Here is a 14,221-nt window from a genome sequence, read left to right on the forward strand (position 1 = left end):
CCTTGCCTACATCTCCACTTCCTGTGTTCACTTTCTCCTCTCCATTCCATTCTACACATTGCTGCCAAAACAGTCCTTAAAAATACAAATCTGATCATCTATCTTCCCTCCACCACTCTCCCCCTAATATACTGTGAAGATAAAATCCAGAATTGTTGACATGGGCCATAAACTCTGCAGGAGATGGCCTTTCCTCTTTGTCTCACCTCTTTGTTCTCTGCTACAGTAGCACACTTGCCAGTTTTCTTTGACTCAACACCACTGTGTTCCTTTTCACCTTAATGTCTTTGACAAGGTATTTCCTGTACCTGGGATGTTTCACTCCCCAAAGAAAGCCCTCTGTGACATCCAGTCTAGATTAAGCTCTCATAGTACCATGTACTTTTTCATTTACTGTGCTTATCACAGTTTGTTATTGTGTATTTGTGGAATTATTTGTTGCTGTCTGTTTTCCTCAGGAAACTCTAAGCATCTAATTTGCTTACTATAGAAGTATGAGCACCTGGTGTAGCATGTAGTACAATACAGTATGCATAAATGAACAAAAGATTAAGAGGTTCACGATGTGGTGGGGAAGACAGACAGATATACCAATAACTCAATGACAAAGCAGAATGAGTATTGTGGAGACCATAATAAAAGCACAAACAAAAGATTCTTAGAATAGAGGAGAAGGAGAGATTAATTTCACCTGATGGGACCTAGGAAGGAACAGCTGTCATATGAATTATAATTTCTGGTGGTGAGTTGTTTGCATATTTTTCCCTGCTCATCTTTTTTTGTCAGAGAGATAATCTGACTTAACTAAAAACACCCAACCGTTTCAAAGTATGAGGTCCTGGCTCAGACTTAATTTCAGCTCTGTGTAATAATTTCTGTTTTAACTCATAATTTAATGCAGGTGAAAAATCTAAATTTTTATGATGTTGTTCTGGATTTTATATTAATGGATTCCTTTGAAGATTTAGAAAACCCACCCACATCCATACAGAATGTAGTAAATAATCGCTGGCTAAACTCCTCCTTCAAAGAAACTGTAAGTGGTGGTTTACCTTTCTCAGCCATTTAAATTTGATGAAAAATGGTCAGAACTGGAAAGATTAATGAGGTTTACATGTATATCTGCCTATAGAATGACTAGTGTGGACACTGAGCTCACCCTTTGATATTGGGATCAGATGTGTATGATATATAACATCTTTAGGTGAAATTCCCTTTTTGGTTCTATTAGTTTTTAGATCTCAGAAAACAAAAAACAAAAACAAAAAAATCTCTCAGGCTTCAGACTAGTTCAGGCCTAACAAAAAATTGTAATTGAAATGACTCTATGACTAAACTGAAATATAGCAGTTGCAGTAAAAGACAATATATATTTTAGAGGAAAATATGAAGATTTATGTTCCCAAATACTACCAGAAATTTAGAGGAGAGAAGAATAAGCATGTACCAAAAAGAAAAACAAGGTTTAAATTATATTCTACACATTGAATATTTTAAGTTTGTTGTTTTTCTTACTCAAATCTCTATTTGACATTGTTTTTTTTGTGTTGTTGAGCTTTAAGTGTGTACTAGGGTAGATACTCATAATGAAATTTGAATGCCTTTAAAAAAATCTTCCAGTTGCTGATTTCACAATTATTGTGCAAATTCCCGATATTAAATTTTAATAATTTTAATAAATCCACTTTTCTCTCAAAGTATGTTTTAACCATAAAGGGTACATGTTATCTCCAACTCCATAACTAATTTAGTAAAGTGACCTTGATCAAAGTCTGGTCATGCCAGAGCAGGGGCAGATTTCTTTAGGATCCACTTGGGTGTTTTTGTCCCTGTCATTATGGTTGTATTTCTTAGTTCTCTATTTGAATAAAACTGTTAGCTCTACCCACAACTATTACCAGCAGTACTATTTTTGAAAAAAAAAGTTCTTTGTCTTCATCGTTATATTTAAAACATTTATATGTGCATCTGTGTATAAATATTTCTGCTCTTTTCCTGTAGGAACAGAATTTAAGAACTCATTGATACCTGAGCTCAGCCTTTTTTTCTTTAGTGGCTTTGTATTTAATTTTAAAATTTATAAAAACAAAACACCATTTCATTAATATTTACAAACAGTAGAAGGAACCTAGACCGATTCTTACTTGTAGTTAATGTTTTGAACATTTTAGATGCATCAACTTTGAATTTCTAAAAAGAATGGAAAGTTTATATAGGTATAAATTTAAATCTTGCTTTTTCTCTTCTTCGTATATTTAGGCTGTGGCTTCAAGTTGTTGGTCGGTGCTGAAACAGAAAAGGCAACAAATGAAGGTAAAATTCATTATACCGTGGACTTCTTTGCTAAGTAATTTGAGGCACCTGTCAAACATCTGAGTCAGTTCTCAAGTGGGGATGGCAGCTCATGAGGACTGTGCCTCAAGCTAGATGAGTGACTTATCAGTCCCAGGTTGGCTTCTCCTTTTTTGAATCTCTTCTCTCTCTTCTTTAACATTCTGTAGAGTTCAGTATAGCAAGTATTGAGGCATGCATGAGTTTTCTACTAAGTGTGAGAGGGTTTAGGGCTGGAAATAGCTTTGATAGAGTTTTGGTTTTTGTTTTTTCACTTAATGATGTTTAAAAAAAAAATATGTAGTGATTTCTACTTCATGTACTCCAACTGAGAAATAATGATTTGATTCTGATGGCTATTTTATTCAAATGAGAGCCCCTATGAAAAAAAGTCTCAAAGTTTATATCCTGCCTCCATGTTCTATACCCTTCAGCCCAACTCACCCACTACACACTGCTTTTACCATACATTCCTATGGTCAAGGGTATGGACTCTGGAGTGAGACTGCCTGGTTTCAAATGCCACTTACTAGCCATGACCTCTGGTAAGTTGCTTAACCTATCTATGCCTTAGTTTCTTCATCTCTAAAAAAAGAGCATAGTATCTACCTTATGGGGTTTTTGACGATTAAGTGTTCAGTTCTTAGAATAGCGCTTGGCATAGTGCATTATGCAAGTGTTGGTTATTATTATTATTTGCTCATTGACTTATAGTATTTTTATCATATCTATGTTTCTTAGCCTGATACTCATAACTTTGAGATGATATTGCCAAACCACATTTCTCACAGCATCTTCAGAGGGTGCTTGTTACAAATAATTCTGGAGACCATATATTTGAATAATTCTTATTTAAAATGGTGCCAGAGAACCCTGTGTTTTAAACAAGCTCCCCAAATGATGATTACAAACTGTAATCTGAGAACTACTGGATTAGGGCTAAGGAACAGCCTTGTAGACTGGGTTTGATTCTCACATAGCTAGTACGATCATGGGCAAGTTACTATCAACTGACTTTAAGTTTTCCTATTTGCAAAATGCGATTAATGCCTACCTCATAGGGCTGCTGTAAGGATGAAATGAGATAATATCAACAAGCTTAATTTAAGCATAAAATTAAGAGTAAATATTTCAAAAGTTTATTAAGTGATAGTTTTCATAATTATAATATTATCATTATATCTAACTTTATTTCTTCTTAGTTAAATCTTGTGCCTTATACTAGTTTTTTCTTTCTGTATCCACAGAAACCTATGTATCTCACCTCTTGGGAAACTATTTCCTATATCTGAAATGCTGTATTCTGTCCTCTGTACTTAGATAAATTTTGCCTGCTGTTGAGTTCAGCTCCACGATTATTTCTTGATGAAGCACGTATATTCTACTTCAGCCCATGCTAACTTCTAACTTGTCTGAACTCCTAATACAGTTAGAATCTGTATGGAATTTACAATTTCAATTTATGAGGAACATTTCTTAGACCAGAGTAACAACTTCAATGCATCTCTGATAATTTTTCGGCCTTCACTAGCTAGCTATGTATGATTTAAGACAGGTTATTTAATCCCGCTGAAGTATAACTTTTTACATATTAAAATGTCGACATGACCTACATTTTCAGAAGCGTTTTATTAAGTTAAATAGAACCTACCACATTATCTGGAATATAATGAGTAATCATTAAATGGTAACTGCTGCTATGATATATTTTATAAGTTGAGGTTTAGAAGATACCTTGGAACCTGTAAAATAGCAAATAACCCCTCCAAGAGACAGGATCTTAAGGGATAGTTATCCCCAGTCAACGCTATATGACAAATCCCATAGAATCTTATTTAATAGAAAGTTATTAATAAACGTACAAGGTTTCCTAAATCACAGCCGTATGTATTACTATTTCACAAGAAGAGGCAATTACAAAATTAAATGCTTCAATAATATCTGGTTCCATTACTAAAAGTGTGGATTCTAGTAAGCATATTTTCGTGCTTACTCATTTAAAAATTGTTTTAGTCTATTTCAGGTAATCTAAAGTGATTGAGTAGAACTTTTTAATGGCTAAAACAATGGCAGTCTTTTTTTTTAAATAATTTTTTACTTTTCAATTATAATTGACATGCACTATTATATTAGTTTCAGGTGTATGTACAACATAGTGATTAGACATTTATGTGACTTATGAAGTGATCACCCCGATAAATCTAGTACCCATCAGTTATTACAGTATTATTGACTATATTCCTTATGCTGTACTTTATATCTCCATGACTATTTTTTAACTACCAATTTACACTTCTTAATTCCTTTACCTTTTTTCTTCTATCTCCCCTATCCCTCTCCCATCTGGCAGCCATCAAAATATTCTTTGTATCTATGAGTTTGTTTCTGTTTTGTTTGTTCACATGGCTGTATTATTAATCCTAAAAATTATACTGCTAAGGAACACTGTAGCATTCTTGTTTTTACTTGATTACAATACTGATATGATTGCTTTTCTGTGAAGTATTTTTATGAAGTGAAAAGGCCTTTCAGAAATAATATTTCTCAGCATATTTAAAAATATTGGCTAGGATATAGAATCTACAGAAAACATTCTGTGACTCTAAAAGTTACTTATAAGTTTATTAACTTTCTTATTAGGCTGGCTCATCATCATTGACCCTTGGTCTACACTCAGAAAGATCTGGTCACATGATGGATAGCAATTTCAGTTTCTACTAGAAAAGGCAAATTTGAGAAAGTAAAAATAACTTGATTCTCTTTTACTACCCAACAGATCCCAGATGGATTTTTTGCCCATTTTTATGCCATTTGTGAGCACATCAGCCCTGTCCTAGCATGGGGCTTTTTGGGTCCTAGAAATTCTCTCTATGATTTATGTTGCTTCTTTAAGGTATGTTTAGTCATTGAATCATTTCTTTTTCTACATCAAAAAGCAGATAAGGTATTATTGTTTTGTTTTTGTTTTTATAGAAGAAAGAATGTTATTTAAAGGTAAAGTTATAAAAGTCACATAAATTTAGTGTTTAAGTGCCAGTGGAACAGAATTATATACATTTGATGCTTAATTATATAGATTTGGAATAGTTTTAACAAGTCCATTCACCTTATCAGTTTTCCTTCTGTAATTGAAACATATTCTTGGATGGTGTTATGATGTTATAGTCAAATTGCTGTAGACAATTTATTCTTTGTATGTGGATGCTTTTGAAATTTATAAAACAAATGTCTATGGCACATACGGCAGTTTTGAAATAAGTTCTGGTTCAAAGTAATATGAATAATAAAATTCTAGTTGTGAGACATAACATGGGAGTTTAAAGTTGTATCCTAATGTCAGCAGTTTAAGTTTGTCAAAACACAGGTTATAGGTCGTTGCAGAATTTCCTGCCTGGCACAGTGCTCAGAAAAGTTTCACTATTTAGATAGTCTTGAATTTAGGCTGAGTTTCAAGGAGCAAATAAAGTAAATACAATCAGGTATGAATTTGAAAGCTTTTGATGTTTGAAAGTTTGGATGTTTCATTATACCCTTCATTTAAAAAAAAGTTAAATTGTGTTTATGTGCTGTTAATGTAGCATTTATGTAAATGGTTTAGGAAATGTTTATTTTACTCATTATTTTTTGACTAGTTTACTTGACCTCCCAAATGTAAGGTATATGTTTAGTGGGAAAATTCTAGGCTGAGAATGAAGTCTGTTAATGAGCAATCCAACTCTGGATAAATTATGCTTTGTCCTCCTTTTCTTCATCTATAAAATGAGAGGGCTTGACAGGTTGATTGCTTATGACCCTTCCAGATGTAAAACTCAGTGAATCTAAGAAGCGTGCCTTCTTAGTGTTTCTTAACACTTGATTTCTGTAGGGCAGAAATTAAGTATTCTTGTTTTTTTGCTCTTTGGAATTATTCTTATTTTCACCATGGCATAACAGCCTAAGACTTAATACTTAGCAGTATAAAACTTAAAATGAGTTTCAGCATAAGTATTACTGAAATGAAATATCCTTTACAATCTTCCACTGATTTGAGACCTGCAATTATTTTTATTTCGCATGTGTCTTTAGTTTTTTTATGTACAGAAAAATATATATTTAAAACTTTTCAGTTACAGTTATTGGAAATAGTGTACTCTTCTGTCTTATAGTACCAGTGCTCCCAGGTAACATTGAAAACTTCATTTATTGGGAAAGGACTTAATAATAGTCCCTTACATTTATACAGTGCTTAGGGTTTACAAGCATTTCCTACAGATTACTGTTTTTGATCATCACATCAGCCCTGAGTAGTATAAAAGATAAGTAGCATTGTCCCTTATTTTACAGAAAAAGAAAATGAGACCCCCAAAAAGGTTTAATCAGTTGTTCAAGGTCCCTTTTCCAATGAGATATGAAACTAGCACTGGAACCTTGGCTTTCTGACTCCTAATTCAATGCATGTTACAATATTAGTAGCTATTTAGATTTAATATAATTTTGGTCTAATAAGTGCCAATTTGTTTTGCGTTTATTTTCCAGAATCAAGTTCTTTTCTTTCTCAAAGACATTTTTGACTTCGAGAAGGTACGCTATTCCAGTATAGAGACTCTGGCCGAAGACCTCATGCAGTTGCTCATTCGCCGCACTGAACTTTTAATGGCCTATCTTGGAGCTGATGCACTGAGGCATACAAGTAGTTGTATAAATAGTCATGGTAACGTTCTGTCCAGTGGCCTAGTGGAAGCCAAAGTGCAATAGATACCATACAAACTATATAATTTGAGTGCTATGAAATATTTTAAGATAACTGTTGATTTTGTAACATATATTACATAGACTTGGTAGATGTGGACTCAGGGAGGAAAAAAAGTCTAGTAAAGAATGAGTGACCATACTGTACTTACACAGAAGTTCTGTCATTGAATCCCTGTGTAGTGTATCCAAAGCAGCTTTTTATAGTCTTTAGGTAATAATTTAAGTCGTGAAATGTATATTTTGTAGAAATATTGCTTGAATTGAAGCCAGTACTTGGGAGTTAATTGATTTGTCGTCTTGAAGCTGTCTGAAATGTCCAGTATCCTTCTCAAAAGCTCTGTTTTTATGCTTTGCACCTTGAAAATGTACAATTTAGCCAAGACCTTTGTGGCCCACATGCAAGAATATATGACTCTTAGTGTCAAGAGACTTAACTTCACCTGAAAATGTATTTTTAATTGTAAAGTTATTCATTTGTTTAATCAAGTTTAGACAGTAGTGGTGTTTAATATGTACTGCTTACATTATTGCTTGTGCATTTGCTTATGTATTTGATTCAAAGAAATTGTAATGGCTGACAGTGAGAAGTTTACAAGTTACAAGTTTATATTAGATTCACTGCAGTTTCCAAAATATATTACTGTTGGTCCTATAAGTTACAATACAGAGACTGATGAAATTTCTTTTAACTTTTTGTAGATTAGAACATTTTTCTCTTGAATGAATATTGATTAAAAAGATAACAGTTATTAATAATGACAGGCAATTAAAATTTTTCTTGTGTAGTTTTGAGACTATCTCCCAACATCTGAAGGTGTTTATCTTGGTATAGTAAAATCAGTTTTCCTTTCTTCTTCTATAAAACTTGTTTTTAGTTATTCCCACAGAGAACTTAGCACATTTTGTCATATTATACCCATATTTGAAAAATATTCATACTTTGAATCTTAGTGAGGTTTTAAAGAAGGTTTTTTTCCCGTATCGAACAGAATATTTTTAATTGTATGGAAGTATATTTTATATCCTTTCTGATAAATATATAAACAAATGAGTTGTTCATATAAGTAAAGATTCTTGAGAGTATATTAGATACTTTCACAGTTATATGAATTTCGTGTCTAAATCATATACCACGTGGAGTGGCTGACTCAGTATATCAATAGATTGGATTTATTGATTTTGTTTTTAAAGTGGGCTTTATTCATCTCAGAAGTAAGTTTCCCAGGAGGATCGAAATATATTTTTTTAGAATGCATTTTTAGATTAAAGTGCCTATTTATGATTAATGAATAGAAAATGAACAGTGGGGAAAGGCATAATCTTTTAAGGTTTTAAATTTATGTATGTACCATGTTTATGTAACAGTTACAAAATAAGAGATTCAGCATCTTTATGCTGTTTGCATGTACTGTGTTCCATAATGTATAGGCTATAGCATTAAACAATGTGAAATATTGCTCTAATAATTTTTGAGTATATAGTTCCTTGACTTTTCTTAACTATGGTCTTAATTTAAGAATTGGCTACTTATAATTCTTATTATTGATAGAGGAATGTCAGAAGTGTCAAAGCTAAAAATTCCATTATGTAATGTTTTACTTTTTAATTTATATCTTGTATTTCTAGCTTCTCGTTGAGGTACCACTGGCCTTGAATGAGTCACACACATACACACGTGTGCACAGACACATTCCCTTTATCATGTAGGCAAGACAGGCATTGCTTATTCTGTTTGGGGGGGCGCTAAATTTTTAAGTTGTGGTTTATAAACAGCTATAAGTAAACTTAATTATATTTTTATTTGAGGAAGATATTGTTTGCAATCTATTTTGAAGAATTGCACTACTTAATAATGCTGCTACTGCATAAGATAACTGGGGGATTTATTTCATCAGATAAGATGAATAGCTTTCCAGAAGGTTTTTTTTTTCTTCTTTACATTTCACCAAAAAACAAAAACAAAAACAAAAAACAAAAAACATATTGCCCATATTCAAGAAGTTGGTTTATCTAATTCAGTAGCTTGAGTTCATTTAGTTTCTAGTCAGTTTAGTAGCTACTACTTTAGTAAGATGCTTTCTTTGTGGCCTTTAACAAAAGAGGCAAGAGTGACCAAATAGAATTACAGAGTAATTATAGGAAACAACCTCTTTATTGTAAGGGAAGAAACTTGACCATTTAAAAAGAAATGTCTCTTAAAAATGTTTTTGACCACAGAATAGTACTTAAGACATATGTGCCAATTTCAATTTGCCTTGAAATTGGGTTAAACAGCTAAAGCAATGTTTTAAAAAAATTAAAAAATGACTAAATTAGTTTTAAAACCCTTTAGGGTAAAACCTTATGTAATACTTACTCATGATAGTATTAGAAAATTGCCATTGCCACCATGAGTCCTACCATCTACATCCCTATGTAAATTATAAGAGGGCCTTGAATTAGTCCTGTGAAAGTAGATTCTTTTCCCTTCTGTTTTCTGGAAATAAAAAGGTTAAATGTTCAGATGATTTATATTTAATAATTTTTCTATTTTTTCCTACATTTTTAAGTAAAAGGCTAGTTATTTCTTCTTGAAGTCCTATAATATGTTTATTAAATGTCAAAATTAGGTTATCTTTTTAAAAAGAAGCCAAGTTTTTCATACTGTTAAAATCAGCTCCAAAGAATTCTCTCTTTAAAGCAGTATTCTTTATTTGCACCCATTTACTGATTCTTAATTTGTTGAATTAACTAACTTTATAAAAAATATTAACAAACTTTTTCCTGCCTTAAGATGTAACATTTTCTACCTAAATGATTAGCTGAGGAGTAATTATTTACATTATAAAAGAATTCTTTAGTTTATCATTCCTTTAAACCTATGAAATAGGAATGCCAAAGTAACATTTAATATACTTTTCTGTGACCTTTCATAATCAGAAATTTTAAATTATGTTCATAATTTACTTTTATTTTAATGTGAACATATATTAGGAAATTATTTGGAATATGCATTTTGAAGTGATTATATGAATTAAGCTGGATTCAAATTTTGGGTTTTTTTTTCCTTAGATTAATCATATCTAGAAATCTCTGTGTATGTGAGACTTAGAAATTTGTATAATCTGTGATTAATGGAAAGAAGGGCATCCTTTCTTTCTCCCTAATGATTATATTATGTTAGTATTTTGCTTAATTTGAGAACAACCATGTAGTAGCTTTACTTGGCTGATATCAGTAAATGTGTCTATTTCCTAGATGTAACGACTGCACTTAACTAATTTATGTAAAATTGAAACACTACAGTAGCAGAATAAAATAGCACTGACTCTTTAGCCAAAATAAGCACTATAACATGGATGTATTTCTATTACTGCCAAATAAAAAAGTGATGGTACATCTTGCTAATGTATTGAGTATTTAATACAATGCTTACATATTTGTAAGATCACACTCATTGCATCAAACCCTACCCTTTGGGAGCTTTCAGTCTCCATAAGACCTCACATATACGGACAGAGAACACAGACAACTGCAGAAGCATTGAAATATCAAGTGTAAAAGTATATATAGACACCGGATGGCAACAAGGGTTTACCTGGATATAGAAACAGTATTTTTGATTTGGGAATTTTAATAAAGAGGTTTATTTGTGTACAATATAGATGAATGTATATAGTTATATTTTTAAACTATTAAACATAAACTGAAGTACTTATCTTAATAAGCAATCCATAGAAATATGAGTGGAATCTTTTCCTAGCTAGGATATAGGATTGGAGATGGAATGGGAAACCAGATCAGCATCTCAATATTATCTACCCTTTTCTTTGTCATCTGCCATACTCTTTGTTGTCTCATGCCATCCTCTTTGATTCCCCTACCTGGACTTATTGTTCTGCACTTTAAACATCTCCTATCGTTACACTATTTGTAAGGCTTTGCTGGAAGTCTTTATAAACTCATTTGATTTATCCACTGCCATTCTTGCTCTTCTTATGCTGCTTTTGACTTCTATTTTTCATGTAGTGTTTCTTCCTATCCCCAGTGTTCTGTAATACTTTACCCTGCCACTTTTTCTCTTTTAATCTCTTTCTCTCCTTATGCTACTGACATCTTTGATCAGGCCACACAGCTCTTTTGCTGAGGTTCTTTTTTTGTTATTTTCTTATACCTGAACAATGAAAACCCTTAAGTAACCTTCATCATTTGGGCAGGAAAGGACTGATTCCAGTACAGAAAAAAAAGCAAACCTTTTTTCTATGACGCTTTTTATTTTTTACTTAAAAGCCACAGCAAAGCAACTGGTACATCAGATACACCTCTGCGTTTTGCTTTTAACTGCAAAAGGCTTTCACAAAGTACATTTTTATATAGGAAATTCTAGAACTTTTATAATTTGCTATGTTTGAAATAATACCCAAATACTTGACTATAGGGAAGCACTTTGACATTTGAAAGTATTTGACATATATGACTTCCAGAACTTTGCTAATTCTTTTATTTAATAATACTCCAAGAGAATAGGGACTTTAATGAAGATTGAGTGCTTAATGTGATAGAAAAAGGATAATTTTTAAAAGTGGGTTAAGGCAGGTGTATTTGTTATCTATTGCTGCATAACAAATTATCCAAAAACTTAGCAGCTTGAAACAACCACTGTTATCTGACATAGTTTCTAAGGGTTGACAATCCAGGAATGGCTGGTTCTAGCTTAGGGGCTCTCCTGAGATTGCAGTCGTTGGAAGATTTGACTGGTGCTGGAAGTCCAGGGCCATTTAGCAGAACTACCTGAGTATTTTTAAAGCATGGCAGCTGGTTTTCCCCAGAATGAGCAACCCAAGAAATATCATCAAGGCAAAAGACAGTATCTTTTATAACCTAAATAGAAGTGACATACCATTACTTGTGTCATATTCTGTTGGTCACACACACAATCCCTGACACAATGTGGGAGGAGATTACACAAGGGTGTGAATATTAGGAGGCAGGATCATTTAGGGTCATCTTGGTGGCTGGATACCACAACAGGGAATCATAATAAATTATATATCGATAATGTAGACATTTTAATTATAAATGAATAAGTACACATTCTTTGACTAATCTTCTGAAATAAGATCAAAGTCTTTATTTGATTATAGATCTGAGATATCTCTGTTGTATAAACTACCCCTGTAAATCATCATCTGAGATTTCCAGTGTCTCTTTTAAAGGAAAAAAAAAATTTACTTGAAAGCAATGAGTACCAATTCCCCCTTGATTTTTATAATCTTTTACCCAATTTTTTACATTTGTCTTTCTCATACCTAGCTTGATAGTCATTTTTGTAAGCTATTTGCCTTTATTGAGTCTCTAAAGCATTCAATTTTTAACTTTTGTAAGAACAATTATTTTTGCTTTTATTTTTTCCTTTTTGTAAAGTTTATGCAATTTCAATAACATGCAACTAATATAGTCAAGTTTGAGAAACCCAACTGATTCATGATAAATATATAAGAAGTATTTATACAAATTAGCAAATCTTACATTTCTAATAGTCTTCTCAAACTTAGCATGTCCAAAATTGAGCTCCTGACTACACTTGCCTAAACCTCCTCCTCCCAGACTTTCTCATCCCAGTAAATGACAACTGCATCTTTCCATTTCCTCAAGCCAAAAATTTCTTTTTCTCACACCTCATATTCAATCCGTTACCAAATCCCATCAGTTCTACTTTTATAAAATGTGCCAAGAAAAAAAATGTGCCAAGCATTTCTCACTACCTTCACAGCTATCACCTTGGTCCAAATTCCCATTACTTGTCATCTGATTATTCTGGAAGCCTCCTAATTGGTCTTCCTGCTTCATTTAGTGTATTTGCAGCATATTGGCCAGAATGAGCATGTTAAAAATGTGTCAGCTCATGTTACTACTTTGTTCAAAAATCCACCAATGGCCACCCATCTTACTCAGTAAAAGTCAAAGTCTTTACAATGTACTAAAAGGGTCCTCCGCAGTCCATCTGCCCCACTCCCTATTTTTCATCCTTTCCTACTAAGCTCCACCCACCCAAGCCTCCTTGCTCTTTCTAGAGCAAGTCAGGATCCTCTTCCTGGCTTTTGTACCATTTCCTGAATGGCTCCCCCCACACACACACCCCAGAAAGCTCCAGATAGTAACATAGCTCACTGCCTCACTTTCCTCAAGACTTTTACTCATATGAAGCTTTCCCTAGTCACTCTATTTAAAATACAATATCTATACTCTGCATTCCCAGCTTTCCCTACTTCTCTGCTCTGATTTTATCCCTATAGCCTATCACTAAGTACTACATAGTTTGATTATTTGCTTATTGTCTGTCCTCCACCAGAATGCCAGGGCTTTTTATTTATTCTGTCAGTACTGTGTCCTCAATATCTAGAACCGAATGTTTGTTGAATGAATGATGAATTGTTGGGAGAAGAAATAGGCCTTGGTGTTGTGGGTAGCTATCAGTTTTATAGTTAGAATGGAGAGGTGTGTTTGATCTGGTGAATCTGCTGACTGGATATCAGTTAAGAGAACTTTAAATCCTAAAACTAAATGGTTAATGTTAAATTGGTAAGCGTAGGGAGGAAAAGGGTGGAATGAGTTTATTACAGGGCTGATATAGACTGATATAGATTGGGGTGAAAGGAAGGCTTCTCTGAGAAAGAAACATTTAAAAGGACAGCAAAATCTTATATTGGAATTAAGTAGGTGAAGAGTGGGGAAAGAGGATTTCATGCGGAGCAAACAGCTTGTGGAAAGACCCTGCAACGAGAATGACCATGAAAAGTTCCATGAATTGAAGGTCAAGGTGATGGTACTGAAAGGAACAAGGGGGCAAGCAACATCATCCAGGCCACCTATCACCATCAGTATTAGAGTAAGCTTAAATAGCTGTTTTGATTACCAGTCTAGTACTTTAACTGAAGAAGAAATGGCTTACACAGAAGAATTTTGTGTAAATAGTGTATGGGAATGTGGTAGAGAAGAAAAGTTACAGTTAAGAGCAGAAGGTTTTTCAACATCCCTGAAAATAGAACCTGAGCAATATTGTCTGTCCACACCTGGAGGTCAGAAGTGGTTGTCCCAGTTTATCTGTGTGGATGCTAGATCAAATCTTAAATTAAGAATTGAAGATCTCCCCAACTGGAAAAATGTCCTCTCTGGAAGA

General features: G+C 33.2%; 1 protein-coding gene across 4 annotated transcripts in view; it reads left to right on the top strand.

The window, feature by feature from the left end:
• MIGA1 (mitoguardin 1) overlaps positions 1-10,449 on the top strand; it is a 71,051-nt gene extending 60,602 nt beyond the window's left edge. For 3 of the 4 annotated variants that reach the window (XM_011355531.2, XM_011355532.2, XM_011355533.2), the window contains exons 13-16: positions 902-1,036; positions 2,260-2,313; positions 5,108-5,224; positions 6,847-7,830. In XM_011355531.2, coding sequence (XP_011353833.1) covers positions 902-1,036; positions 2,260-2,313; positions 5,108-5,224; positions 6,847-7,065 — 525 coding nt within the window. In that variant the 3' untranslated portion in view covers positions 7,066-7,830. Of the gene's footprint in view, positions 1-901; positions 1,037-2,259; positions 2,314-5,107; positions 5,225-6,846 lie in introns of all 4 variants that reach the window. The other variant, XM_023528032.1, reaches the window with a different exon arrangement.
• The last annotated feature ends 3,772 nt before the right edge of the window (positions 10,450-14,221 follow it).

Source organism: Pteropus vampyrus, unplaced genomic scaffold (genome assembly GCF_000151845.1).
Source record: "Pteropus vampyrus isolate Shadow unplaced genomic scaffold, Pvam_2.0 Scaffold22, whole genome shotgun sequence".
Lineage (NCBI taxonomy): Eukaryota > Metazoa > Chordata > Mammalia > Chiroptera > Pteropodidae > Pteropus > Pteropus vampyrus.